The sequence below is a fragment of the Globicephala melas genome, chromosome 19 (genome assembly GCF_963455315.2).
Source record: "Globicephala melas chromosome 19, mGloMel1.2, whole genome shotgun sequence".
In the NCBI taxonomy this organism is placed as follows: domain Eukaryota; kingdom Metazoa; phylum Chordata; class Mammalia; order Artiodactyla; family Delphinidae; genus Globicephala; species Globicephala melas.
The window spans coordinates 4,445,541-4,472,490 of NC_083332.1; the positions used below are offsets into that span (position 1 = coordinate 4,445,541).

At 39.0% G+C, this 26,950-nt stretch overlaps 1 protein-coding gene across 1 annotated transcript in view; it reads right to left on the reverse strand.

The window, feature by feature from the left end:
• Positions 1-26,950, reverse strand: part of LOC115847716 (zinc finger protein 677) — a 31,544-nt gene that overhangs the window by 3,768 nt on the left and 826 nt on the right. The window contains 4 exon segments of the mRNA XM_070044240.1: positions 13,063-13,082; positions 13,084-14,377; positions 20,868-20,994; positions 22,390-22,481. Coding sequence (XP_069900341.1) covers positions 13,063-13,082; positions 13,084-14,377; positions 20,868-20,994; positions 22,390-22,404 — 1,456 coding nt within the window. The 5' untranslated portion in view covers positions 22,405-22,481.

The following is a 26,950-nucleotide window of genomic DNA, read 5'->3' on the forward strand; positions in this document are numbered from 1 at the left end:
TCTTTTCATTCCTTTAAGATCTTTATAGTTTATGCTGAGCTATATTTTAGAAATTTGACACCATTAATGTAATATGATGCTTGGAAACTTTCTGGAGAATGCAAAGGAGTGATTAAAAAAAAAAAAGAGTATGTCGGCGACATGAGTGTGGAGTATAATGGAAACTGACAAAACCTTGACTGATGAAAAGGCTTGAAGAAAACCTTCACTTAAGGGCTTCCCTGCTGGCACAGTGGTTGAGAGTTCGCCTGCCAATGCAGGGGACACGGGTTCGTGCCCTGGTCCGAGAAGATCCCACATGCCGCGGAGCGGCTGGGCTCATGAGTCATGGCCACTGAGCCTGGGCGTCTAGAGCCGGCGCGTCCAGAACCTGTGCTCCGTAACGGGAGAGGCCACAACAGTGAGAGGCCTGTGTATCGCAAGAAAAAAAAAAAAAAAAAAAAACCTTCACTTACAAAACCCAGTATCTCTAATAAGTAAAGTTGAATTTTTGTATTTCAAAGCCAACTGCAAACAAAGAGAAACTAAAAAGAAATGGAGTTTCTACATTAACTGGAATGGTTTATACATTTCCCTCATTAAATCTTTCCAAGACTGTTATTAAGGCTAAAAAAATTTTGAACTTCATAGTGCAGGAAATTGGCAGAAAGTACCTGAATCAGTGAACCTCAGGTGTAATGGGATAAATTGGTATCAGGTGACTGAAGCACGCAGCGGGACACATTATCACTGCTTAGGTATTTTGGGCAAAAATAAGGAAATCAGAATCTACCAGGGGAAAATATGAGTTTTATGCAAATTCCAATCCATATATACCTCCCTTGTTCCGTATCCCTAACAGTGCATTTAAATAGTAAGTTTTTCTTACAAATAGTCTAATGTTTTCTTCAGAACTTTGAGGAATTCTGGACCACTAAAGTCAACCTGTTTATATGTGCATTTCCTTAATCCTGTTCTAAAGAGCTGATGTTGCATCCATATATCAACTAAACACTTCACTCTTCTCTTCTTCACTAAGATCCCCAGATCCAGCCCCACCCCAGTGGGAAGCTTGGCTATCAATGCCTTCCCGTGTTGATCTCTCACAAAGAGCTCTCAGTAGCTGAAAGTCATTAATTCTTGGTGAGAATTCTTCAGGCTCTGCAGGGAGCCTTGATGCAGACACCTGAGAAAAGGCTCTGGGACATGAGGGAGAAGTATTCTAAAGCACTGATTTTGACTATAATAAAAGGAAAAAAAATTAAGTAGTTGAAAATGACCACACTAGGCAACATCAGAAGTAGAGAATTAAAGGTTTGTAAGTTCTTAGCCCATGATATTTCAGGAGGAAAAGCAGACACAGCCTCTGATATAGGACTGGATATTTACCTGAGAAACTGCCGTTTCCTCCTTTCTCCTCCTGTGCTGGGTCCTTTTCTCATCAATATTATGTTGAGGAATCACACCAGCATCTTGAGAATATGCCGTCAACGGTGTCAGCACAGCTCCTTCACCTGCTCCCAGCACAGCCACAGGCAGAAGGACCTTGAAATGCTGAAAAAGCCAACCTCTCCTGTCCTTTGTCTCGGGAGAGACTGGACAAGGAAAACAAACTGAGGTTTTTCTTTGTTGTCTACACGTGTTCTCTCCTCATACAGACAACCTAAAATTCTTCTAACACAGAATATGTGGGCTGCACTGACATTCCCCTTCCAACCCCACGTACAGGCGACCCCGCTGCCTCTCCCAGGACTGAAGCTTTGTCTGAACTCTCACAAATGTAGCCGGGAGCCGACGTATTTCACCCAGGCGTCACCTTAGAATCACCTGGAGCACGTAATACAAACAACGCTGACGCTCCCACAGCACCAATAGCCAGACGCTGTGGGGAGGGCACAGGTGATGTGATTTATTGATATTGGTCATGTGATTCCGCTGGGAAACCAGATAAGAATCACTTAGCTAAACGTTTTCTCTGAAACTTTAAAGTGAATACAAATCTTTTGGGGCTCAGCTCCCCAATCTAAGAAGTTATGAATCAGCAGGTTTGAGGTGAACCCATGAAATGACATGTTTAACAAGTTCTCTGTTGGTGCTGATGTTACTACCTACAAGACCTGTTTTCCATAGCACTGAGCTATAGAGATATCACACACAGCACACCTGAGACCTCTGAGTAGGGTGAGCAATTTGGGGCTGTAATTTCTAGAAGCACTGGCTCTGTCAGCCTGATATCCTGGGGATGGGGCCTTTTTTGTTGTGGGCATGGCCCTGTCATAGCCTAGTTCATATGCCCTTGGGGAAGGGGAGGTGAGTGATTGACAGGAATCACACAATGACATTGGGATTGTGTGAGACTTTGCTCTCAGAATTCTCTCAAAAGTTACCCTGAGTCCTTAGGTCCTTTCACCCCCTCCTCTCCCTGGGGCCACATGCATTCACAAAATGATTTGCAGCGACCTCCTATCTGTAGGTGAGAGAGCCTCCGTCTTAAGAGAGGAGGTGCATGAAGGTGTTTACATCACAGCTTTCTTTGAAAATAAACCAAAGGCAGCAATGGAGGATGGATTAAAATGTTGGAAAGGGACAACAGCCTTTGGAAATGATGTCATAAATGTGTATTTGATGATACACAAAGGAAGTAATGATCAATATTAAGTAATAATGCACATTATAACTGAATTAACAGATGATTTTTTTTGGTGTTTTTGCCCTATTGTATGTGTGTTTCTATGTTCTAAGAATTGTATGGCTATAGTTTGTTCTCTCCCCACTCCTTACATAATACTTATATTTTATCACATCTATAAAGTGCATTAATTGAGATAAAAATAAAACAAGGGAAACATGTCCATTTTCTAAATATTATTTGAGAGCATTAAATATTTTGAAATATCCTATTAAGTGTGCATGCACCCATACCAATGTATTTTTTTTTTTTAAGTTTAAAGAGTTTTTTTTTTTTTTTTTTTTTTTTTTTGCTGTACGCGGGCCTCTCATTGTTGTGGCCTCTCCGTTGCGGAGCACAGGCTCCAGACGCGCAGGCTCAGCGGCCATGGCTCACGGGCCCAGCCGCTCCGCGGCATGTGGGATCCTCCCAGACTGGGGCACGAACCCACGTCCCCTAGCATCGGCAGGCGGACTCTCAACCACTGCGCCACCAGGGAAGCCCTATGAGCTACTCTTACTGGCAGCCTTGGGATTTGCATCTTGAATTCTTTTACTTGCAAAAATGCCAAATTAGCTTCTGAATATTATAGGAAAAAAATGCCTTTTTACAGATCTCAAATTACATGCAATTTTACCCCAGAAATCACGTATTTTAAAATTTTCAACGCTCACCTGATGTCTTTAAAAAATTAGCAAAAACATGTTTTGTGCTCTCTTTCAGCCACTCTAGATCTTACTGGCCACTTCCAAATGAAAATGTTTAAATGTGCTAATGTGCATTCGTAACATCATATTTCAAATGACTGCAATCTCTTCAAAGATTAAATAGAAGACGTTCATATTTAGGACCCCCCAAATCTTTACTCTCTGAATCTGAAATACCCTTCAGCCTAACACCACACTGTTCACTCTTTTCTGGGATTTTTTTTCTTGAATGACCATCTTGGATGCTGTTTATGTCATGTAGCGTTTCCTACAGTTCCATGCATACTTTATTTCTGGGAAAATTATTATTCCAGATTGATAGTTACATACACAAACACTTCTCCGTAAGTCTCAACTCCTGCTTAATACTGCCTAGACTCTGAAGCTCTCTTACAAGCATTAATAAAATTTCATTTACATAAGTATTTATATGATAATTGCACAATAATGTATTTAAAATTGTATTGCTTCTTTAGGAGCACGAACTTAACTGTTTTGTTTACCACCCTTGTAAGTGACTGTTTAATAATTGTACTTAGGACTCAAAGAGGGATGAATAAACAGCTGAACAAAGTGCAAATACAAGCAATTTACATATGTCTCATAAGATTAGGTGATCATTTAATCTTTATACAAGAAAAGAAGAGCCTGGATACTCTGAGGTCATGACTCATGAGAATATAGGGGCTTACGGTTGGGAAACATGCAGTAATGAGTGCAGCAGAGTTCACCAGCCACCTGCTGCGATTGTTAAAAAGAGCGAAAGAAATGTGAAAGATTGAAGAGAGAGTGTACAAAGACACAGAAGTGCTCACCAGGACAAGGATACTTCGGGTGGCTCTAGATTCAGGGGAGGATCTTGGAGAGATATTGGTTGTATGAACGTATAGCACCCTTTGCTTGTGCCTAGGCAAGATGAAAACCACGGAGCCACTGGACCAGATCATGAGCACCAAACATGAAACACCAGGAAATAACAATAATCCTACATTCAGTAAGACTGTGATTCTGTTATGAATTCAAGCAGAACAGAATCCCAAATCTTTTTTCTTTGTGATGTTTTTGTTACTCCCATTATCTGTCACATACCTAGTAAATATAATATTTATCAACATGTGCAGAATCCAGCAGAGGAAAATAGAGGATTCAACGTATTTGGGCACTTTCATTTTAAGCTGTGCCCACCTGGAGTTCCTGGGACTGATGTTGATGGTCTGGCGGACACTCAAGAGGCAGATGTTGCCAATGGACACACACCTGGCCTCGCTGTGAATACAGTAAACAACTTTGCGTTCAATATCATTGAGAAAATGTTTCCACCCAAACGCTCCCATTGTCCTTGGGATTCCTGTAGAGAGCATGACCAAGGAGTTGGCTATAAGCAGACGCTCAACAATCAGATCTGTGAATCTTAGGCTGTATCCAGTGAAGTGACAGAAGAGATAATGGTAAAGAAGAGAGAAATTTCCCAGGATTCCAAGTATATTCTGGGATAGGAAGATCATTTTATTGCAAAATCTCTGGTAGCCATCCTGTCAGTTCTCTGTGAATGATATTTCCCTTCTGAGCTAGAGTTTCCTGAACAGAAAGATGAGGCATGTGTTACGTGTGTCATATCAACTGAAATCCAATCTTCTCAACTTATTATTAGTTTCCACTGAGATAGTTTACCTTAATGTTCTTCTTTTAATAAGAGGTTTCCAAGATTTTAATATATAAATTTTAAAGAGCTTTTATATGTCATATGATATCACATATGTGGAATCTAAAAAGAAAATAGTACAAATGAACCTATTTACAAAACTGAAATTGAGTCACAGATGTAGAAAACAAACTTATGGTTACCAAGGGGGAAAGGGACGAAGGATAAATTGGGAGATTGGGATTGACATATACATATTACTATATATAAAACAGATAACTAATAAAACTTACTGTATAGCACAGGGAACTATACTCAATACTCTGTAATGACCTATATGGGCAAAGAATCTTAAAAAGAGTGGATATATGTATATGTATAACTGATTCACTTTGCCGTACAGCATAAACTAACACAACATTGTAAATCAACTATACTCAAATAAAAAAATTAATTTAAAAGGAAAATAAAATAAAAGCAGAGAAAATCTGAAAAAAAAAAAAAAAGAGCTCTACTGATGAGTGAATCACTGCTGTGAAGGTCATACATGTACTTGGTAACTTCTTTATTTTTCCCAAACCTGTGAGAAGGAACAGGTTACTTTTATTCTCAAGAAGAGGAGAACTTAGATACAGAGAAATTAAGTGGACTAAATTTACACCATAGTTATAGGCAGGAAAGGACTTAAACTTGACTTGTCTGATAAAAAACTTAGCACGTTTAATCGCTATGACATACTGACAAATCCAGGTAGCTGTGTTCTCCTAGTAGTTTAAATATATATTTAGCTGCTTTGATAATGTGTCATAATATTTGAAGTCAGTGGTCATTTATTTTATAATTTTAGTTGTAACAAGTTTCCATAATGTGTAAAAATGTATTTCATAGACAAATAACAATTGTTCATAAAGATTTAGTGATCTTAACCAAATGTAAATTCTGGGATTTTTAAATACTACAGAAAGCGGCCACACGGCCAAGTTGGATTTAATAAATACAAGAGCGGTTCAGCGTCAGGACCACAATAGACAGTGTCACTCGCTTTTGTGCCTGAACAAAATGTAATACCACCAAACACAGGAATTATCGAACATCATACTGTGCCATAAAGTCGTGGATATGAATCACTAATGTGTAATATAATTGCTAGTGTAGAACAATTTTTAATAATTTCTGATCATGTATTCATGAATATATTAATTCATGAGCAAAAGTATTAACAAGAAAGGTAGATTGTCTTATATTTTAACCTTTAAGAAAGTATGCAAAATGGAATCTCTAATGTGTAAAACTGTGCTTTTTATTAAGTTGGAATTAGACATTTTTAATCGATAGGAGAACATTTTTAAATAAGTGAAAGTATCACGATATATTTGTGTCTGACTGCGGCTATCTGAGACTCATCATAAATTTACATTTTTCTTATGTACTGATTCCTTTTCTTCAATAGGGAAAACAGACTCATCAAATTAAACAGACCAAAGACATTTCCAGGAGGTAACAATTACGGTCTCCATTAAGTACTTCGTATACCCAGAGTTAGAGCAAACAGTTTTATACCAGGAACTGCCATTTCGATTCACCATTTCTGCACAGGCCTAAATGACTTGTAGATTCATCTTACTGTTTATGATAAGCAGAAGGTGTTATAGGCACACACATCTGCAGTAATCCTGAAAATTTAATATATGGTTTCAGTAAACGAGGCTGAACTTCAGACTGCGTTCAAAACTATGGTTCTTCAGAAAATTAAAAGTCAAGCTGCATAATCACTTCGAATCAATGCTGGGAATCAAGGTCATTGTGGATTACACTAAATCATACTCTATAAATTAGGAGCCATTATGGATTGATGTTGGATCTATAATCCTGATCTCTCTTTACTAGTCCAGCTCAAGTCTCAGAATCATTCCATTTTTCTGTGTGGCTTTGGCGCTGGACTAGATTTGAACCCTGAAGAATTCCTCTTTCTGAGATAATCACTTACCCCTGTTCCTGATACTGGCAGACTCTCCCTCTCAGACTGAAATAGAAAATTGTAACACGACTTCTTTCAGTTCCCAGGATGCTGTGCAATGCAGTGTGATGGTTTGAAAACCAGCACCTGTGTTACATGGGGGGCAGTCAGACCCCTAGATATGGGTTTACGTTTCTGTGACCTCCCCTCCTCTCAGAACTGTATTTATCTTTTCACTTTTAGCTGCAGTGCGAAAGCAGGCTCAAGAGGATATGTGTGAAAAACTTAATTAACTTTTTAAAAGCTGTTAATTACCATTAACACTACAATCAACTTGTCATTCCCAAGGAGACCATTGTAGTGCTTTGAGAAGCTTTTTCTTTTATATGATCTGGGGAGGCAGACAGGTTCTCATACGGAATGAGCAGGAAATACTGAGTTGACTGGTGAGAGTCTGGCAATGAAGCTCTTGTATCTTGCTGACTTCTCTGCTCCCCTGAGAAATTTTTCTACCCAACAGTGAGTTCTTTCCTAATCTTCAGACCCGCAAGCACCAGCATCAGTTAAGTATGAGCAGAGAAAAAGAACCAAAGTGCCTGAGAATTTCCAAGCCCTATAAGTAAAAGGAAGGCCATGATGACAGCAATTTATATTATAAATTATTGCATATATTTGTCCAACTCAATGCCAATGAATTTGGAAGTCTAAGTGGTGATAAAGATGCTTTCTAGTAAAATGTATTTTGCCAATATGGACCCATTCTCAAGTAGTCTAAATAGAAAAATATACATAGAAATATATAAATCTATAAGCCTTTCCCCCCAAAAAGCACCTCAATAGTAAGTTTTAACAGATGCTACTATTTAACTGTCACATAAGTCATTGCTACTTGCTCAGTTCAAGAATGTTGAATGGTTACTACCATCCTCTACAATATTTTTTCCCTGCATTTTCAGCAAAATTGATTGCTTTTGTAAATAAATAAATATAAAATGTGAGTTCAACTAATCCTTTTTTCTGCATACAAATCTACATTTTTTTTCTGGGTTTACTGTTCAAACCCTCCCAATTTCCAAGCCAGAAATAAGAGCAATAAGCTAGACTTCCCCAGTAACTACTACATCTATATACACACACACACAGAGAATTTACGTTCATTTGTTATTGCTATAAAATCAGAGTGACTAAGATTGTTGTGGTCTGATAAAAGAAGAGGGATAAGCATGAGATGGAGGCTTGGAAGGTTAGTAGGTTGATTAGTAGTAAACCTACTAGTAGGTTTACACTCTCTTCTCCATCTTCCAAGTCTGTGTTGCTCTTTTTAATAATCCCAGTTGGTTACCAGTGAACATCTCTGCGTTCGTTGCTGCATGTTTCCCAACTGTCAGTCCCTTTCTTCTCACAAGCCATGACATCAATGTAATACAGGCTCTGCTTTGCCTGTGTAAGGAATGCAAAAGCTCCTGATCTTATCAGAAAGAGATAAAGTTATGTTTTTGTACCATGTTCACTTGTGTATTCACTCATCCTCACGGAGCTGTAAGTGAAATTATGGAACTCACATCACAAGGAAATGGTGCACAAGACATAAAATTCTGCCCCATAATAAACGATGAAAAGTAGTAGCAACTGTAAATGAAACATTATGTAATTATTATGTAATTACTTATACAACTGAATTGTATTAATGTTTTTAGTGGAGTAGTTGAGTCAATGAAATTTTTAAAAAGCAGAAACAAAAAAACAGTAGAGCCTGACACAATCTGGATGTCCTGAGGATGTCTTTGAGTGTGTAACTTTCCATTTCACATAATGAATTTATCCAGAAGTTAACTAAACATGGAATTTCTGGAAAAGTTCCATGAAAATAAAGAATAGCATGTAGGATGGTCATTAAGAAACTGAAGAGAAAAATGTTCTCAGGGAGTAATGAGGTACCATGGGGTGAAGATGGAATGGAAATCAGTTTCAGAGAGTAGGTATATTGGGAGCCAAGTTATGAAATTTGTATGTTACATCGTTATAAAGATGGTGCTCATGTGAAGTATAATGATATATAGGAAGACAGCATATTTAATTTTTTTTTTCACGTAGCAATGGCCAGATTAAATGGAGTGGGGAAAAAGAGAGTATAAAGATGTTTTGGACAATTTAAAAAAAAGAAAAAAAAAAACCATGAGGTGAGTGAGAAAATTTAAAAAGACATGATGTTTGGGATAAGATGGCACGGGTTTTGGCATCTGTAGAAGATAGATTTTTCTGTATAGTGTGAGGACGCCAGCTGACCGTATTGGAAAGAAAGCGATTTGAAGGAGTACTCTCATGTCAATTACATGAGGAATTAAGTGGAGGTTTTTACTAAACACACACAGTGGAGGAATAGTTATTTGGGGAAGAAAGTTATGAATCCTTTTTGTTTCTGTGGAGTTGATGGCAGGTGGATTTCTGCAGGAGCAAAACAGTTGTCTCAAGTATAGGAAATATTTTAATATAGCTATCTCTGTAAAGTATTAAAGATACAATCAATTGAAAAACAAAGAATGAGTTTGAAATAATGGATATTGATATGTTGAACCTTGTGGCCTGGAAATAGAGAAATACAAATTTTTAGCTGAGAAGAGGCACTTTGAAATATTTACCACATATTAGACCATAAACATACACACACACACACACACAATTATGTTAGATTATGTTTGTTATTCATCAAGTAATAGTACTGGGAAATTGTACCTTAATAAATGTTGTAATAGTACCATTTAATTATACTGATGACCTACTGTAAAGTCTATTATATGGTCATGTTGTGTTTTTAATAGGTTAAAAAGCCATGACATATATTTTTCTTTCTTTTTTTTTTTTCTGTACTTGGGCCTCTCACTGTTGTGGCCTCTCCCGTTGCGGAGCACAGGCTCCGGACGCGCAGGCTCAGCGGCCATGACTCACGGGTCCAGCCGCTCCGCGGCACATGGGATCCTTCTGGACCGGGGCATGAACCCATGTCCCCTGCATCGACAGGCGGACTCTCAACCACTGCGCCACCAGGGAAGCCCTAAAATAAAATAATTAAAAAATATATATATTTGATGAGATTATGGCTGAAAAATTCCTGACCCTGAAGAAAGAAACAGATATCCAGGTACAAGAACCACAGCGAGTCCCAAGCAAGATGAACCCAAAGAGACTCACACCAAGGCTGAGAGAATGGCTTTGGAGGTGGTATGCTCTTACAAGGGCATAAATTGCTCTTAAATTGAGAATCCCATGAATTAGAATACAGTTACACGCCCTATAATGGGAAGGCTCACACAAGCATAGTGCCTCCTATTTACCAAATGATTGCACAGGAAGGTCCCTGTGAGCCTCACAGTACTCGACTGAGATCTGCAGGGCAGGTGCCACCTCAGGGGGCAATCTGAGACTCACAAAGTTAAACAACTTGTCAGGACCCAGAAGTTCTGCCACAAAGCTCAACTAGTAATCCTCATACTACACCACAACTATCTTTATACTCCTATTCTTGTCTCATGCTGTACAAAATTAAAAGAATCTCCCCAACTGTCACTACTGGAAGTGTGTGTGTTTTATTTCAGGAACTATGGCATTCACCAGTATGCCCATAAAATTCTCTTAGAAGCACTAGGAATGCCTGGACCCCGCTCAGAGTTTCTGTGCAGGGACATACGGTATTAGAGAACCGTATTAGAAGACACATTCCATCCAAAAGGTAAGACCTGTGCTTGTGCATCTTTCTCCATGGTCAGGCTCTTGAGAAGCCCTGCCTTGAACAACTAAGCTTCTGATCCCTGTTTTTAAGGACAAGATTGAAGCTCTGTTCATTCAGAAATGAAAGAATCACAGTGGTGCTTCTAGACTTCGGTCTTCCTCTTTCCTCAGAAGGTCTGCTCACTTCATGCAGGATCGGTGGTGGTTCCAAAACGAAGTATCCACCAAACCATAATACAGCAAACACTTTAAATACCGAATCCTCTAGTTCTACCCTTGTGCTCCTGATTCAGGAGTTCTTGCAAGTAGAGTAGACCTGCATTATGTGGGATGTAGGCACATCCACATTTACAATACTCATGAAACAGGAAGAGGTGATGAGCAGACAGCTGTAAGAATTATTGTTAAGACTCATTTATCATATCCTTTATTCTCATATCAACAAACAGCTGGATTTGAATTTTGTAAAAGCCACAGCAAACCACATTCCCTTTAACTTTTTATTTTGAAATAATCACAGATGTACAGGAAGGTACAAAGATAGTAGAGGCATCACCTAGTTTCCTCTGATAGTTACATCTTACACAAATATAGTACAGTATCACTCTGTGGACACAGTAAACAAATTTGCAACCAAAATGGCTGAGAAAATGTTTCTGCCCAAAAGCCATCACTGTCCTGGAGATTCCTGTAAAGATGAGGACGAAGGAGTTGGCTACAGGCAACCTGACCATCAAATCTGTGGACCCTAACCTTCACCTAGAGAAGGAAAGCAAGATATAATGGTAAAGAAGTGAGAAATTCTCCAGGAATCTAATCATAGTCTGTGATAAGAAGACCATTTCTATTGCCAAGAAAACCTGCAGGATCTGTTAGCTCCCAATGACTGACATATTTCTTCTGGGGGATGCTGCAGGAGAACCTGAAGCAATGGTTATATTTATCATTTCAACTGAAATTCAATATTCTCCACTTACCATTAGTTCTCACTGAGAAATATTTACTTAAGTTTTACTTTCATTAAGAGCCTTCAAAGAGTTGAATATGTAACTCTGAAAAACCTTTACAATGTAAGAATCACTGCTAGGAAGCTCAGTAACATCTTCATTCTTCACAAATCTTAGAGATGGAAACTACTACTATTTTTATTCTAAAGAGAAAGAAAACTTAAGCACAGGGAGTTCAGTGATTTCAATAAATTCACACATTGGTGAGCAGCAGATATGGGGACTTCAACTTAGTGGAGACGGTAACAAAGTATAGTATTTAACCATCATGATATACTGAAGAAGAAGTTTAGCTACGTTCTTCCAATAATCTAGACCTATATTTAGTTGTTTTTGTAACTTGTCAGCATGTTTTAGATTAGTGGTATGTTATTTTGTAGTTTTGGCCGTGACAAGTTTCCATTTGAGTAAAGATTTTTCTATATGCCAATACCAATTATGCATCAAGCTTTTGAGATCTTAATAAAATGCAGATGCTCTGACTGCAACACAGAATAACAGGAACCTGGCCCATGACCAATTCGGATTTAATGACTGTAAGACTGCGTCAACATTAGTATGGTAACAGAGAGGCTCTTTACGCCATGAACAAAACGGGGTGGCACCTATCACTGGAATTGAACAATTGCATGATACCCTAAAGTGTGGTACATAAAACACCACAATACAATAAATACCCTACAATACAATAATACCCTAAAGTGTGGTACAATAAAACACTACAGTAGGGCTGCAGGATACAAGGTTAATGTATATATACCACCAATGAACAAGTGCAACTGAAAATTAAAAACAAAAACCAAAAATAAAGGAAAGAAAATTTAAAACAAATCACTTTTTACATTAGGACCGAAATTTTTAAAAAGTTCCTTTACAGGTGTGTTTCATCATGGCAGCACATGAGAGGTCTGTGATGAAGATATAACATCATTAACAGATTTTGAACCTCAGATTAAAAGTCACTAAAAATGGAGCCTTAACAAGAAATCTAAGAATAAAAACATTTCATAACTTGGTAAGAGGGTCTTTTCAAACATCCTTGATCCTTTGACCCCCCCTGCCACCATCTCATGAATTTTAAATGATTTTAACTTTTAATTACTCTGCAGAGTGTAACATGATTTGACTAATCTTCAAGAAGGACTAGACTTAGTTCTCCCTACTAATAATTCCCTGATGCACAGTACATTCTGAAACCTGCTTAAACAATTTACCTCACTCATTATACTTGTAAGGGTTTTCTCCATTATGAAATCTTTGGTGGTCCTGAGGCCAGGTCATTTCTTGAAGGCCTTAATATATTCTCCTGTAAGGTTTCTTTCCAGTATAAATCCTCTCATCACTCCAAACATATGAACATTTAATAAAAGCCTTACCACACACTTTACATCTGTATCTTCACTCCATGTATATTCTGGTGTCTGTTGAGACTTGAGTACTGCTTAAAGGCTTTGCCACACTCGTGACACTTGTAAGGTTTCTCCCCAGTATGAATTCTCTGATGAACTGTAAGGCTTGAATTCTGACTGAAGGCCTTGCCACATACATGACATTTATATGGTTTCTCTCCAGTATGAACTTTCTTATGTTGAGTAAGGTTTGAGCTCCCAGTGAAGGCTTTGCCACACTCATGACATTTGTAAGGTTTCTCTCCAGTATGGATTCTCTCATGGCCCCAAAGGTGTGAACGTGTGGTGAAATCCTTACCACACTCATGACATTTATAAGGTTTCTCTCCAGTATGGATTCTCTTATGTTGAGCAAGATTTGAATGCTCAGAAAACGCTTTGCCACACTCATTACATCTGTAAGGTTTCTCTCCAGTATGAATTCGCTCGTGACCCCAAAGGTGTGAACGTATCATAAAGTCCTTACCACATACGTTACATTTATATGGTTTCTCCCCGGTATGAATTCTCTGATGCCTTGTGAGGTTTGAGAGTCTGTTAAAGGTTTTGCCACACTCACTACATTTGTAAGGTCTCTGTTCAGAATGAATTCTTTGATGATTAGCTAAGACTGAGCAATGGCTAAAAGCCTTCCCACAGTCATTACATTTGTAGGGCTTTTCTCTAATATGTGTTTTCTGGTGTTGTGTAAGCAATGAAGGATGCGTTAAAACCTTCCCATTTTTATTACAAATGTTGGTTTTGACACTAGCAGGCATTATTTGAAGTGGTGAAACTGAGGAACAGTTTTTGATAGACTTCTCGACGTGATTACATTCGTAAATCTTCTCCTCAGTTTGAAAAATCTGCAGTTCAGGCAAATGTGAACGAAGGCTTAATCCAAGCCTAGTTTCCAAACATTTCAAACACTTGTTTCCTGAACAGCCTACGTTACTTTTTAGTTCCTTATTCCTCATATATGACTTGTAATACTTGTAATATTGAGACATACTTCTTACAGAAACATTCTGCTTTAAAGGAAAACTATTCCAGGATTTATGATGTTGTTGATCTCTACTACCAGTGAGATTTTTGCAAGGGGTTGTAGTCACTCCTTTGTAACTTTCTTCTTCATGTTCCCACTGATTCGCAAACTTGTGCATATTTTGCTGGACTTCACTGAAATCAAAATCATCAAAATCATGACTTACAAGTCTTTCAAAAGCCAATGTCTGAAATAAGTCTCCATTATTAATGTCCTCTTTTGGTGATAATTCTTTGATCACACATCTGGTAGACATATCTGTAAGATATAAGGCTTCCTTTTAACCAGATTGGAAGATAGATATTTTATGCTGAAAAATATAATATTACACCAAAGGTAAAACTCACAATTAACAGACTTATCAAGCTTTACAACCATGGTCTGCAAATGTTTAGGAACACAAATGAATAAGATTCCTCTAGAAAGAAAGGGTGATTACATGCAATTCAAATTATTTTCAGGAAAGCCTATTTTCAAATGCTCTGTTATCAAAAGTTACAATAACCTTGAAAGAAAAGGAATTTCCCCACAGGCACCCCAAAGCACACACCAACTCATGGGAGGCATACAACTGTCTAACATTTGAAAAATAAAAGATATTAAAAATAATCACTGGGGTCCAGTGGTTAAGACTTCACGCTCCCAATGCAGGGGGCACAGGTTCAATCCCTGGTAGGGGAACTAAGATCCCACATGTTGCATGGCGGGAGGAAGGGAGGGAGGGAGGGAGGGAGAGAGGGAGGGAGGAAGGAAGGAAGGAAGGAAGGGAGGGAGGAAGGAAGGGAGGAAGGGAGGGAGGAAAAGTTTCTTAAGAAAATTAATATTAAAAAAAACACTACTGAATACTTGTATACAACACTAAAACAACACTGTAAGAATAGCAAAACATTATTTTGAATACTTGTTATACAACTATACCCATGAAAAACAGGCATACTGCAACATAACGATTAGTTCACTGTGCTTATATTACATAACATATGCTAAATATTAATTATCTGTTAATCAAAATAAACAGTAACAAACATTTTAGTAATGTGAGACAAATCCAGCCATAAATCATAAATAATAAGCATTTACATTTGTTAAATACACACACACACAGACACACACACAGTGTATGTGGAATTCTAAAGAATTCACCTATAAGACTAAAAGAAAGAACGTATTTCAGAAGGAGCACACAATGTGAGAACTGGAAAATATGTTAAAAATCACTGATTTTGAAATAAAAGGTCCAGGTAAATATGCAATATTACAGAAATTAATGGGGAAATGTGAAAACAAAACTGACAAAGCAGGGAACGCCAAGTGTACTTCTCTGTACAAAACAAGAAATGAACTCACAAAAACTGTCAGAATCAACTTTATAAGAACTCTGGAAATTAATCAAAGGATTCCAGCTACCAGGAACACTCTTAACCAAGAAAAAGGCAGCTGTTTTTTCTTACCTTGACCCATCCCTGTTCTTCAGCTAGGCAGTGGTCTTGAAGATGAGAGCCCACAGGCTGGTACAGGTTTCCAGAACCAGAGGTGACAGGACAGACCTTATAAAGAATTTCAACTGGTTGGGTTTTGGTTTTTTGGTTTTGTTTTTCTTGTTTTGATCTGCATGATGGATACCTAAAGGACTGGCTCAAAGTACTTGCAAAACTATACCTAGGTGGAACTGCTAACCTGAGGGCTTGGTCAAAAACATTTAAAGGTAAATATACTAGCCACTGCCACCTAGGGCAAGGGATAACAACTTGGGCAAACAATGGACAAATCGAAAACCCTGAGAAAAATGTAGGGAGTGAGTTGTACTGGGAATTAAGGACTTTGAAAATCTCCCACATATTCCAGGGAATCTAGATAGATTTGGGCATGCCTAGGACTGGCAATATAAGAAAAGACCTGAGAAGCTCCTAAGCCCTCATGTCCAGCTGAACATCAGATTTTCTGCAAGAAGTGAATGCTAAGGCAGAGTTGTAAACTCCTTGCCTGAGTGTTTAAGGAATTCTCCAACACAAAGAGCTCATCTACAAAGAATATAAGGTGGTTTTGTTTTGGTTTTGGTTCCAGGTGTTTAAGGAAATCTGTCAAATCACTAATTGACCAATAAGTCAACAAAGACTTCAGTGGCCACACACAGCAATGAAAACACATCACACAAAATTAGTTGAGAGAAATAAAGACAAAACAGCAGTCACAAGAAACAACAACAAAATCCAGGGGGGTGAGCATGGGGGGAGGAGTGGATTATGATTTCCAAGGTTTCAACATACTCAAAATATCCCATTTGTTAAACAAAAGGTTACAAAGCAGGCAAAGTAACAATAAAGTATCAATATAACCCATACAGAAAAATGAATAAATAAATAGCATAAATTGTCCATAATGGAGCCTAAACTTTGGACTTAATCAACAAACACTTTAAATCAACTAATTAAGCTAAAGGGAATGATGGACACAGAATTAATGAAAGTAAGGAAAACAGTGTTTAAACAAATAGAGAATATCAATAAAATGATAGAGCTTATAAAAAGAAACTAAACAGAAATTCTGAGGCTGAAAGGTAAATTTATCAAAATGAAAAATTTCCTAGAGAGGTTCAGCACCAGATTTGATTAGGCAAAAGGGAGTATCAGCAAACTTATAGGTAGGTCAGTCAGAATTACCTAGTCTAAGGAGTAGAAATTTAAAAAGACTGAATATAAATGAACAGAGCCTAGGAGACCTGTAGATACCATCAGTGGACGAACATACGAATAATGGGAGTCCCAAAGAGAAGGAGAAAGAAGGCAGAAAGAATATCAGAATATGGTCAAATATTTCTTAAATGTGAGTAAAGACATGAACCTACAAATCTAAAAACTGAATGAACCGCATGTAGGAAAACTCAAAGAGAATCACACGATAACAAATTATAATCAAACTGTTAAAAGACAAAGGGAAAGAGAGAATCTTAAAAGCAGCAAGGGAGAAGGCAGGTATTTGTCATATACAAAAGATCCTCAGTAAGATTAAAAGCTGATTTCTTGCCAAAACCATGGAGTCCGGAAACAGTGGATGATGTATTTGAAGTGTTGACAGAGGAAAAAAAACTGTCAGCCAATTCTACCTCTAGAAAAACTGTCTTTTAAAAATGAGGGAGAAATTATGACTTCCAAGATAAACAAAAGTTGATGGATTTTCTTATGATTAGATGCCCTATAATAAATAAAAGAGAGAACACTTCTTTTTTTTTCCTTTTCCATTATGGTTAATTACAGGATATTGAATATAGTGCCCTGTGCTATACAGTAGGACCTTGTTGTTTATCCATTCTATATATAATAGTTTGCATCTGCTAATCCCAAACTCCCAATCCATCCATCCCCTACCTCTCCTCCCCCTTGGCAACCACAAGTCTGAAAAGAGAGAACATTTCTTAATTCATTCTATGAGGCCAGCATTATTCTGATACCAAAGCCAGACAAAAACAGCTCAAGAAAAGAAACTACAGACCAACATATTTTATGAATATAGATGAAAAATCCTCAACAAAATACTAGCCAATTGAATACATAGCATATTAAGATTATACATCATAAAAAAGGCAGCCTTGTTCCAAGAATTCAAGGGTAGTTGGTTCAACATATGGAAATCTATCAATATAATAGCCCACATCAATAGTAGGAAGGGGGGGAACCTACATAATCATCTCATTGTATGCAGAATAGATATTTGAAAAAAATCCAGAAACCGTCATGATGAAAACAGTCAGCATACAGAAAGTGAACTTCCTCAACCTGATAAAGATCATTTATGAAAAACTCACAGCTAATATCATACACAGTCAATGATGAAATAATAAAAGCTTTCCACCTAAAATAAGAAATAAGACGTGTTGCCCACGTTCACCACTGCTATCCAGCTATTCAATGTTGTACTGGAAGGTCTACCCAGAGCAATTAGGCAAGAAAAAGAAATTAAAAGTATATAAATTGGAGAATAAAAAGGAAAATTATCTCCATGAGCAGATGACACAATCCTGTATAACGAAAATTCCATAAAATACACACACACACAAACAAGACCTACTAGTCTTATAAGCGATGTCAGCCAAGTTGCAGGATACAGTATCTACATGTGAAAATCAGCTGTGTTTCTATACATCAACAATGAACAATTGGAAAAAAAAATTTTTAATAATTCCACTTACAATAATATCCAAAGAATAAAATACCTAAGAATGAATTTAAGCAAGGAGATGAAAGACATATAGACCGAAAACTACAAAACATTGCTGATATAGATAACTAATAAGGACCTACTGTATAGCACAGGGAACTCTACTCAATACTCTGTAATGGCCTATACGGGAAAAGAATCTAAAAAAGAGTGGATATCTGTATATGTGTAACAGATTCACTTTGCCATACAGCATAAACTAACACAACACTGTAAATCAACTATACTCCAATAAAAAATAAAAAAAAACATTGTTGATAGAAATTAAAGAAGACCTAAATAAATGGGAAGACACTCCATATTTATGATAATATTTACCAACATGGTCTATAGATTCTATGTAAACACTATCAAAATTCCAAGAACATTTTCTGGAAAAATGGAAAAGATGATGAAATTCATACAGAACCGCAAAGGGCCCTGAACAGTCAAGACAGTATTGCAAAAGATATGATATACACAGAATAGATAAATCCACAGAGACAGAATGCAGACTGGTAGTTGCCAGGGACTGGGGACAGAGGAAAATGTTGAGAAACTGCCTAGCAGGGAATGAATGCTAATCATACTTTTTTGAACAATAAACAATGGCATACACATGCAATGAACACAGTTGCAAGAACAACAGTTTGGCCAACGGTCTCACTGATATGTGGTTATGAACTTGCAATTTTCTCCCTAGAATAAATCCCTGTACCTGAGACAACCCCAAATCCAACAGGATGATCGTTAGTATACTTAATCAACATTGCCACACTGCCCTTCGGAGACACTTTTGTGATGATCCACAAAACCCAGAAGGACAACTGGAACCATGTGTGCCAGGCTCTCATGATACTTTCTACCTCGGCATCCTGGAACATGCTGACCACTCTACTCAGTTACTTCAGAGGGCACTTGCCCATGAAGCAGGATGATACTGTAACACCTAGATCAAAGCATTCTCCACTCAGAATTTTACCCAGTGAAACTCCTCGTGGGAGAGTTCACTAGAGCTTCTCCAGCACCTAAGGGTGGGTTATCACAGCAGAAAACAGAGAATAACATTTCGGACACCAAGGAGGTGTATTTCAGAAGCAAGTTTCAGAGGCAAAATCACACACACTCAAAAAAACATGGAAATCAGGTACAGCCCAAGTTTTTCCACATTTGCATACTAAGCAGGCACTGCAAGAGAGAGAAAAATAAAAGATACGAGAGTAAAGCAAGGGATTCAGATTTTGTGGGATGTTGAAATGGGCCCTGGGGTCTGCCTACAAACCCCAAAATGTGCCTGAGATATGCCCCCCCCGAAGGACTGTGGATCAAAGAAAGGTTCTCTCTGCCCACTGTCTTTACAATACTGCTGAGGAACAATCTCAAAAGATTCATGCCAGTCCCATGATACATGCTCCTAAAGGCAAAAGCAGAAACGAAGAAACGTCTGAGGCACCTGAAGGGGCACAGAGGGCTTGAGACAGGCCCCTGTACTCGCCTGGGGCCCCAGATGCAGTGGATGAGCAGCCCGTGTCCCCCATCCCCAAAAGAAGGTCTCTCACGTATGTGAAATGGGGATGGAAGCTAGAGAAGGAGAGGAGCCGGGACAAGGGAGACCTCAGCTTGATGTGTGTGGACTGAGAACTGAGTCTAGAATGAGAGGCTGGTCCCCCAAAGTCCATATACAAAAACAGTCACAGACGGCAGGTAACAGAAAGTTGTGAGTCAGGATAAAGACTTTGCCTTTGTCTTTGCAACGAGATGGAATACCACTGGGACGGGAGGAAACTTTTAAGACACATGAATAAGAGGAGGGGAAGTACAATTTCCTTCGAGAGCTCACAGCAATAAACTTCTGTCTTCCCAAAGACCTCTCACACTTAGGAAGAATTTCCTAAAAAACATTTGATGAAGTAGCCACCTCTTTGCCGTCTGAGTTCTTCCGTATGTTCGTATCGTTGATACATTCCCGCCCACCTCATTTTTTTTTTTCTCTCTATTTTCACCTCACTCTTCAGAGGCCAGGGCTCTCTCCCCTGCTCCAAGATGAAAATAATATTCACCTCAGAAAGACAGACTCCTGCTTACATGAAAAAAGGTGAATGATGTGCTGTGCCTTTTCCATAATACAATTCCAGCCCTTTGCCCAGCTGAAAAGGACAATACAGATGGGATAGAATAGTATTTCACAAATTTGTTCAATGACGGTCTTCTTCCAAATGCTTAAAGAATATTTTAAATATACAGATATGTAGCTTTCTTCCAAGAACTACTAAACCAATAGTACAGAAGTAAAAGCAGGCAGATAGCTTAAAATTTCGCGGTAAGATTTTGTGCTTACTCAACTTCCAGAACCACCACCACCTAGCATGTTGTGGACAGATCAGCTGAAGAAAGAGGAGGTTGAAATTCCAGACACTCCATTATAAAGCCTCTCATTTCTGAATCAACATGGCTTCAGCCGTAGGTGAACAAGGCAGGGGTTCCCAAGAGACTCAAGATAAATGCAAAGACACCCGAGGGCAGATCCCAATTTCTGGAGGGAAACTATCCTCACCCAGGGAGACCAGGTTCCTGTAGTTCTCCAACATCACGTCCCTGTACAAGGCCCTCTGAGCAGGGTCCAGGCATTCCCACTCCTCCTGAGAGAATTCTATGGCCACATCCCTGAATGTCAACAGTGCCTGAAATGAAAACACATTTCACCAAGAGGCCATCAGGAGAGTCCTTATCTTCACACAAAATGAGAAGAGGAGAGAGGCGCCAGCGCCAATTAGATAGAAGTGAGTGTTCTGATAGTGCCACAAAGAGAATCTTGAACAATATATCCCTAATTTTGCTTTATTACACTGTTCTATCAGAGGATGTCAAATCTACTAAATTACTGAGGAATTTAAAATTGCATGCAAAAAAAGTATATATATATATATATGTATATATATATATATATATACACACACACACAAATGAAAAAAATTCAACAAAGCGTTGTCTATACACAGGTTCCAGACATTATACACCAAATGATAACTAACTTCCAGATGAGGTACAGTAATGTCTTTAGGGATGACAAAGTCCACAGTAGCTTTAAAGAAAGGTGAGAACTGAAAAAATGGGATAATGATAATTACAGTAACAACCAAAAGTTACCATACAGTAAGCATTACTCCAAATGTTTTATAAGTATTAACTCATATAACAACATAGCATCCAATTTACTCCCACCTTACAGAGGACCCAACTCTGTTATTCAACAGCTAATAAATGGCAGCCTTCCCCTGAACCAGGTGGTCCAGCTTTAGAACAGAACCTACAGCATCATACATTTAAGTATCAGATATGACATTAAAAGTACGATGACACAGTTGTTTCCTAACTGAGAAAACCTGAAACAAGTTCAAGGCTGAAAACACAGAACTGGCTGAAAGGTCAATACATATACGCGTACACACACATGCGTACATTCAATGAGCACTGTCCTTACTGCTCTTAACTCATTAACATGGCACGGTAGGAGAAAACTTAAGGACATGGAAAGCATGTAAGACACACTTCCAAAGTTAAAATAAATATAAGACTTACTAATGAAATGATGGTGTTGTTTAGACACACCATGGGTTCCTGCTCACATACACAAGTGGGTGCACTATAAACATACACACCAAAATGAACTGAAATAAAAGTGGTAGTGTCTAAAATGACATTTTTAAAATACATCTTCATTTTCTATTATTTTTTACTTGTGTATTTCAGCATTTTTGGTACAATGAACATGTATAAATTGTACTAAATTTAATTAAGATTGTCAACATTATTCTATAGTAGCCTGGTTATTAAAAAACACTACAAAAATTGAGAAAAAATACATTAGAAAACTTAACTTTGATCTCTATAAATACATAGAGTGTGTAAAAATACAGAAGAGAATCTGTGTGGCGATGAGAGAAGACTGAAGGAAGGCCGTGGGGCGAGTCCGAGCAAACCCGTCAGGCAGGATACTTGAGAGTGAGAGATTATCAAGTCCAAATGGCATTTCAGGACAGAGAGGACTGAACAGTAAACTAAGAATATGATTTTACCTGAGAAAGAGTCATTCCTGACTCCTTGTCCTTTCCTCTTCTTCCTCTTCAGGGCTTCTTTCTCAGGCAAGGTGAGTCCTGAGATGTCAGTCCTGAGTGTCAAAAGATGCTGTTTAATGCTTGGAATCGACACACCCCCTTCCTGTACCACAACCACACACAGGGAGGACCTCAGCATGTGGAACAGACGGTCCTCTGCTGTAAGGCTTTTGACCCCTTTCTTCAGAACTCACTCCCCTCCTGGTTAAGCCACACACAAGCTGCAGCAGTGGGGACCTAGGAAGGACTGACCCTCCCCTTCAGGTCAGAGACCCAGTCCTGACCGAAGGCCATGCAGAAGACAGCACCCCCTCCACCCCTCTAGTTTAAGGGCCGGTCTCAGTCCTCAGAAACAGATGAGCCACAGCCCTAGTGCTCAGGGCTGGATACAGATTCGATCACCTGAGGCCACTTAGTCAGCCATGACCTAGAAGAAAACTCTACGGGAACTGGGCACAAAAGAGGTATCTGAAAATGGCTCAGCAATCTAATGGCAAGTCAGGGTTGAGCATCATTCAGAGGGGTCAACTCCAGCACACCTCCCACTCTGTGGCCCTGCTCTCTCCTCGGGCCCTGCCCTCTGTATCTGGATAGTGGAATGGGAAAGAGCAGAGAGAAACACACAGAGCAGGCATTACAGGCTAGGGCGGGGGGAGGAGTGTGGCTGCAAAGTTAAATGAGAGACTCAGAAAAGGCCCCACTGAGAATGGGGGCAGGTGTGTTATCAGAACAAAGATCTGGAGGAGGAGGTTCACCATGTGCATTTGAGGGGTCAAAGAGTTCTAGGAATCCCTGACTGACTAGTTCTAGGTGACCCTGACTCCGGGAAAAGCAGAGACATCTGTGTGGCTCAATCTCAGTGAGAAGGGAGGAAACAAGCAGGAGACGATGTCACACGAGTACTGCAGGAAGCAGATCAGCAAGGCCCGTGGTCTTTAGACATTTTTCTACCCCATCCCAAGTGAAACTATGTATTGTCTCATCCACCTTAACATCTAATTCTTTTGTATCTCAAGTTAAAACACATATGAATAATGTAATATCCTGTATATTTGAAAAGCAGCCAAGATGGTCACACTGGCCCCAGGAGGTATGCCACAGCTCTTAACGGAAATGTGGAGGGCTGTAGGGTCCAGGAGCTAATGTCTGCACAGTGTGGCAAGAAGATGCCTGTGAGACGCGCCAGCAGGGACGTGAAGGGTACCGCTGGACAACAGGAGTCTGGAGTTCAGGGCTGAGGTCTGAGAAGGAGATGTGGAACTGGGAGATGTCAGGGTGTCTAAAGCCATAAGATAAGATGATATGGAAAGTCACTGAGTGCGGCCAGAGAAAAGGTCCCAGATGGAGCTTGGGGCCCTGCCCCCATCAGCGACCAGGGGTTGAGGCAAAACCAGGAGAAGAAAATGAAAAGTGAACAAGGAGAAAAGAAAATTGAAACAGATGGCCAGACTTAAAATGATAGTTTAAGTTTATCTTTAAATACTGGGATGTCCTGCAAGCCATGAGAAAGAAAAGAAAAAAGTGTTTAACGGAAGAGGGAGTGATCAACAGTTGCTGACAGGACAAGACAAAGACTGTGAATTAACCAGTGGGTTTAGAAACAGGGAGGACATTACAGCCTCTGACAAGGAAAGTGGATGGTAGATGGGAAAGCTTGATTGGATGGGGTTCCAGCAACAGCTGGCAGCAAAAGCTGATGAACTGTGTTTGACAAATGGTGCCATGATGTCCTCTTGCTTGAGGACTAATCACTGTTTGTCTTGAGAACATGTACATAAGGGGTTGTGTCTGCTTGGCTATAAAAAAGGGTTAGGTTTCTTTCTGCCATAGCAATCTTTTTGGTGGCGTCCCTGTGATGCGGGTATATGTCCAGAAGTGCAATTGCTGGATCACACGGTAATTCTATGTTTAATTTTTTGAGGAAATTACCACTGTTTTCCACAGCTTCTATATCATTTTATCCTTGTAAACAATGCACAAAGGTTTCAATTCTCCACATTCTCTCCAATACTTGTTATTTTCAGTTTCTTTTGATAACAGCCATCCCAATGGGTGAGATACCACAGTATCTCACTGTGGTTTTGACTTGCATTTCCCCTACGATTGGTGATATTGGGCATCTTTTCATGAGCTTATTGGCCATCTGTATATCTTCTTTGGAGAAATGTCTATTCAAGTGTTTTGCCTCTTTTTCAACTTTGTTTTTCAGTGGTAGTTCTTTATATATTCTAGATAATAATTCTTTATCAGATATATGATTTGCAAAATTTTCCTCTTATTCTGTGGGTCGCCTTTTCACTCTGTCGATAGTGTTCTTTGATGCACAAAGTTTTTTTATTTTGATGAGGCCCATTTAACTATTTTTTCCTTTGTTGCCTGTGCTCTCTGGTGTCACATCCAGGAGCCTGGATTTTGTCCCAAAGGCAATGGGAAGCCAGCAGAGGGGTTAATGCCAGGTACTGAAATGGTCTAACTTCAGATTTACTTCCGATGTAGAGACAGAACTCTGAGACAGACTCTGTCTCTGAGCCCTGTATCTTTCCTAGTAGTTTTCATCATCGTTGTTGGCCTGGCACTCTTTTAAACTTATAATTACAATGGTTACCCTCTTGCAGAAAAATGCCACATAGATATCCATACAATATTGTCAATCATTTTAGGGATCACTGTCATTCAGCAATCCTGATCTTGTTCATCAACTGTGTTGTAGGTAGGTTCACAGAGGCCCAGAAGGGAAGTTACCTTGAGAACATCTGAGCTGAGTGAGAACTGCATGTCACTGAATTTTGAAAGGGTGGCCTAGAAGAGACAGTGAGCAGTTTGTCCTTATCATCTCATTCCCCTTTGAAAAATTCCAGGATCATGTTTAATACACCTGAGCAAAAGACACCTCTTTTGTGGTTTTAATCACATTGATCCCAAGCATTTACTCCCTCTTTTGCAGAAAATCACAGTGAAACACTGAAGAAATATAAAATGATGAATACAGATTTTGGTGCTGAAACTTTTAAAGAGGGTTAGCTATGGAAATAGGATCAGTGCAAATTTCTTTACCATGAACAAATGGGCTGTTAGAACAAAGTTTCAAGTCGATCCAGCCCATCCCTCATTATTTTCACAGAATGGACAAAAGGGACTTGAGCAGAACATCTACTTTGTATCTCACAGCTCACTAATTCAATAAATCACACAAAGGGGACAAAAGGGGCTGCTGAATATTAGACTAACTCACTAAACTAAGTTCTAACCATTAAGATGCTATACACCCTTACCAAGTATATATTGAAACAGTCTAAAATTATTTACTAAGTACTACACAATGTTCCAACATATGACAAAGGGTAGAAAGAATGCAGTCTTTATAATCTGAACTAGACACAATATATTCAAAAGGGAAAACAATTTGGGACTATTTTTTTTTTAATCTAATGACTTCTGGGGTCAAAAATTTTTTTTAAATTGAGACTACCTAATATTTAGAATAGAATGATGACAGCTGGTTATCACATGTCACCGAAGCTTATTTCAGAAGCTGATGATAATTTACAGAGAAAGGGGAATTCGGTATACTAAAATTTACCTCAATATGCTTTAAAAAAAATGAATTAAATGTAAGAGGGGTGCAAAAATGTATGTGTCCATTTAAAAGAAGAAAAAGCAACGGTTTTAATATTCCCTTAAAAAGCACCACGTAGTGACGGATTCAGTAATTTCTTGTCCCGGCTCACCTCCCTCACACCATTCCGAGCAAAGATGGCAACGCACCACTCACAGACAAGTCTCCCCTCGTTGTCAGAGTAAAGGGCTGCAAATGGAAGCTACACTGTGAGGCGAACAATTATAAAACGCACAAGCCTTATAAACAGGAGTTTTGCAACTCTCATTCTCATCTGTAAAATTAAAACAATTAAGCAAATTTTAAACTAAATATATTACAAAGCCACAAGTCAATATATCACACCTTAGCCATATCCCATCAAGTCACCACTCACGCAAAATCAGGTTCCCCTTCTTTCACTCTACTCTGTATTTCTGTTAATCTGTTTATGTCTCCCTTTCCTTGTTTCTCTCCACCGTTCTCCTTTTCTGTGTTTCCTCTCTCACTCCCGCTGCTCTTTCTCCCCTTTTCTCTATTCCTTTCCTTACACTTGTTTTGCACAAGGCTTGAAACCTATTTCAACTTCAGTTTCTCCTTCTCCCCAGTCTGTTCCCAATCTCTATATATGTCTGCCTTTTTCCCCCTGCATTTCTGTGTTCCCTCTGCTCTCCATCACATTGTCTTTCCTATTACACCCCCTCTGCCCCGCCTCACTGCATCCCTAGCTGGCTAGGTTCTCTCAGCGCTGTTTCTCACTCTGCCAACCCTAAGCCCTCGTTCTGTCCCTCCACTCAGCTCCCCCAACTGTTTTTCTCCTAACCACTCTGTCTGAAGTGCCTTGACCTTCGTGGCTGGAGCTCCTACCTTTCCTCTGTGTTTCTATTTTCTTTTCTCCTCTTGCTACTTTGCCGAGTTATTCCCTTT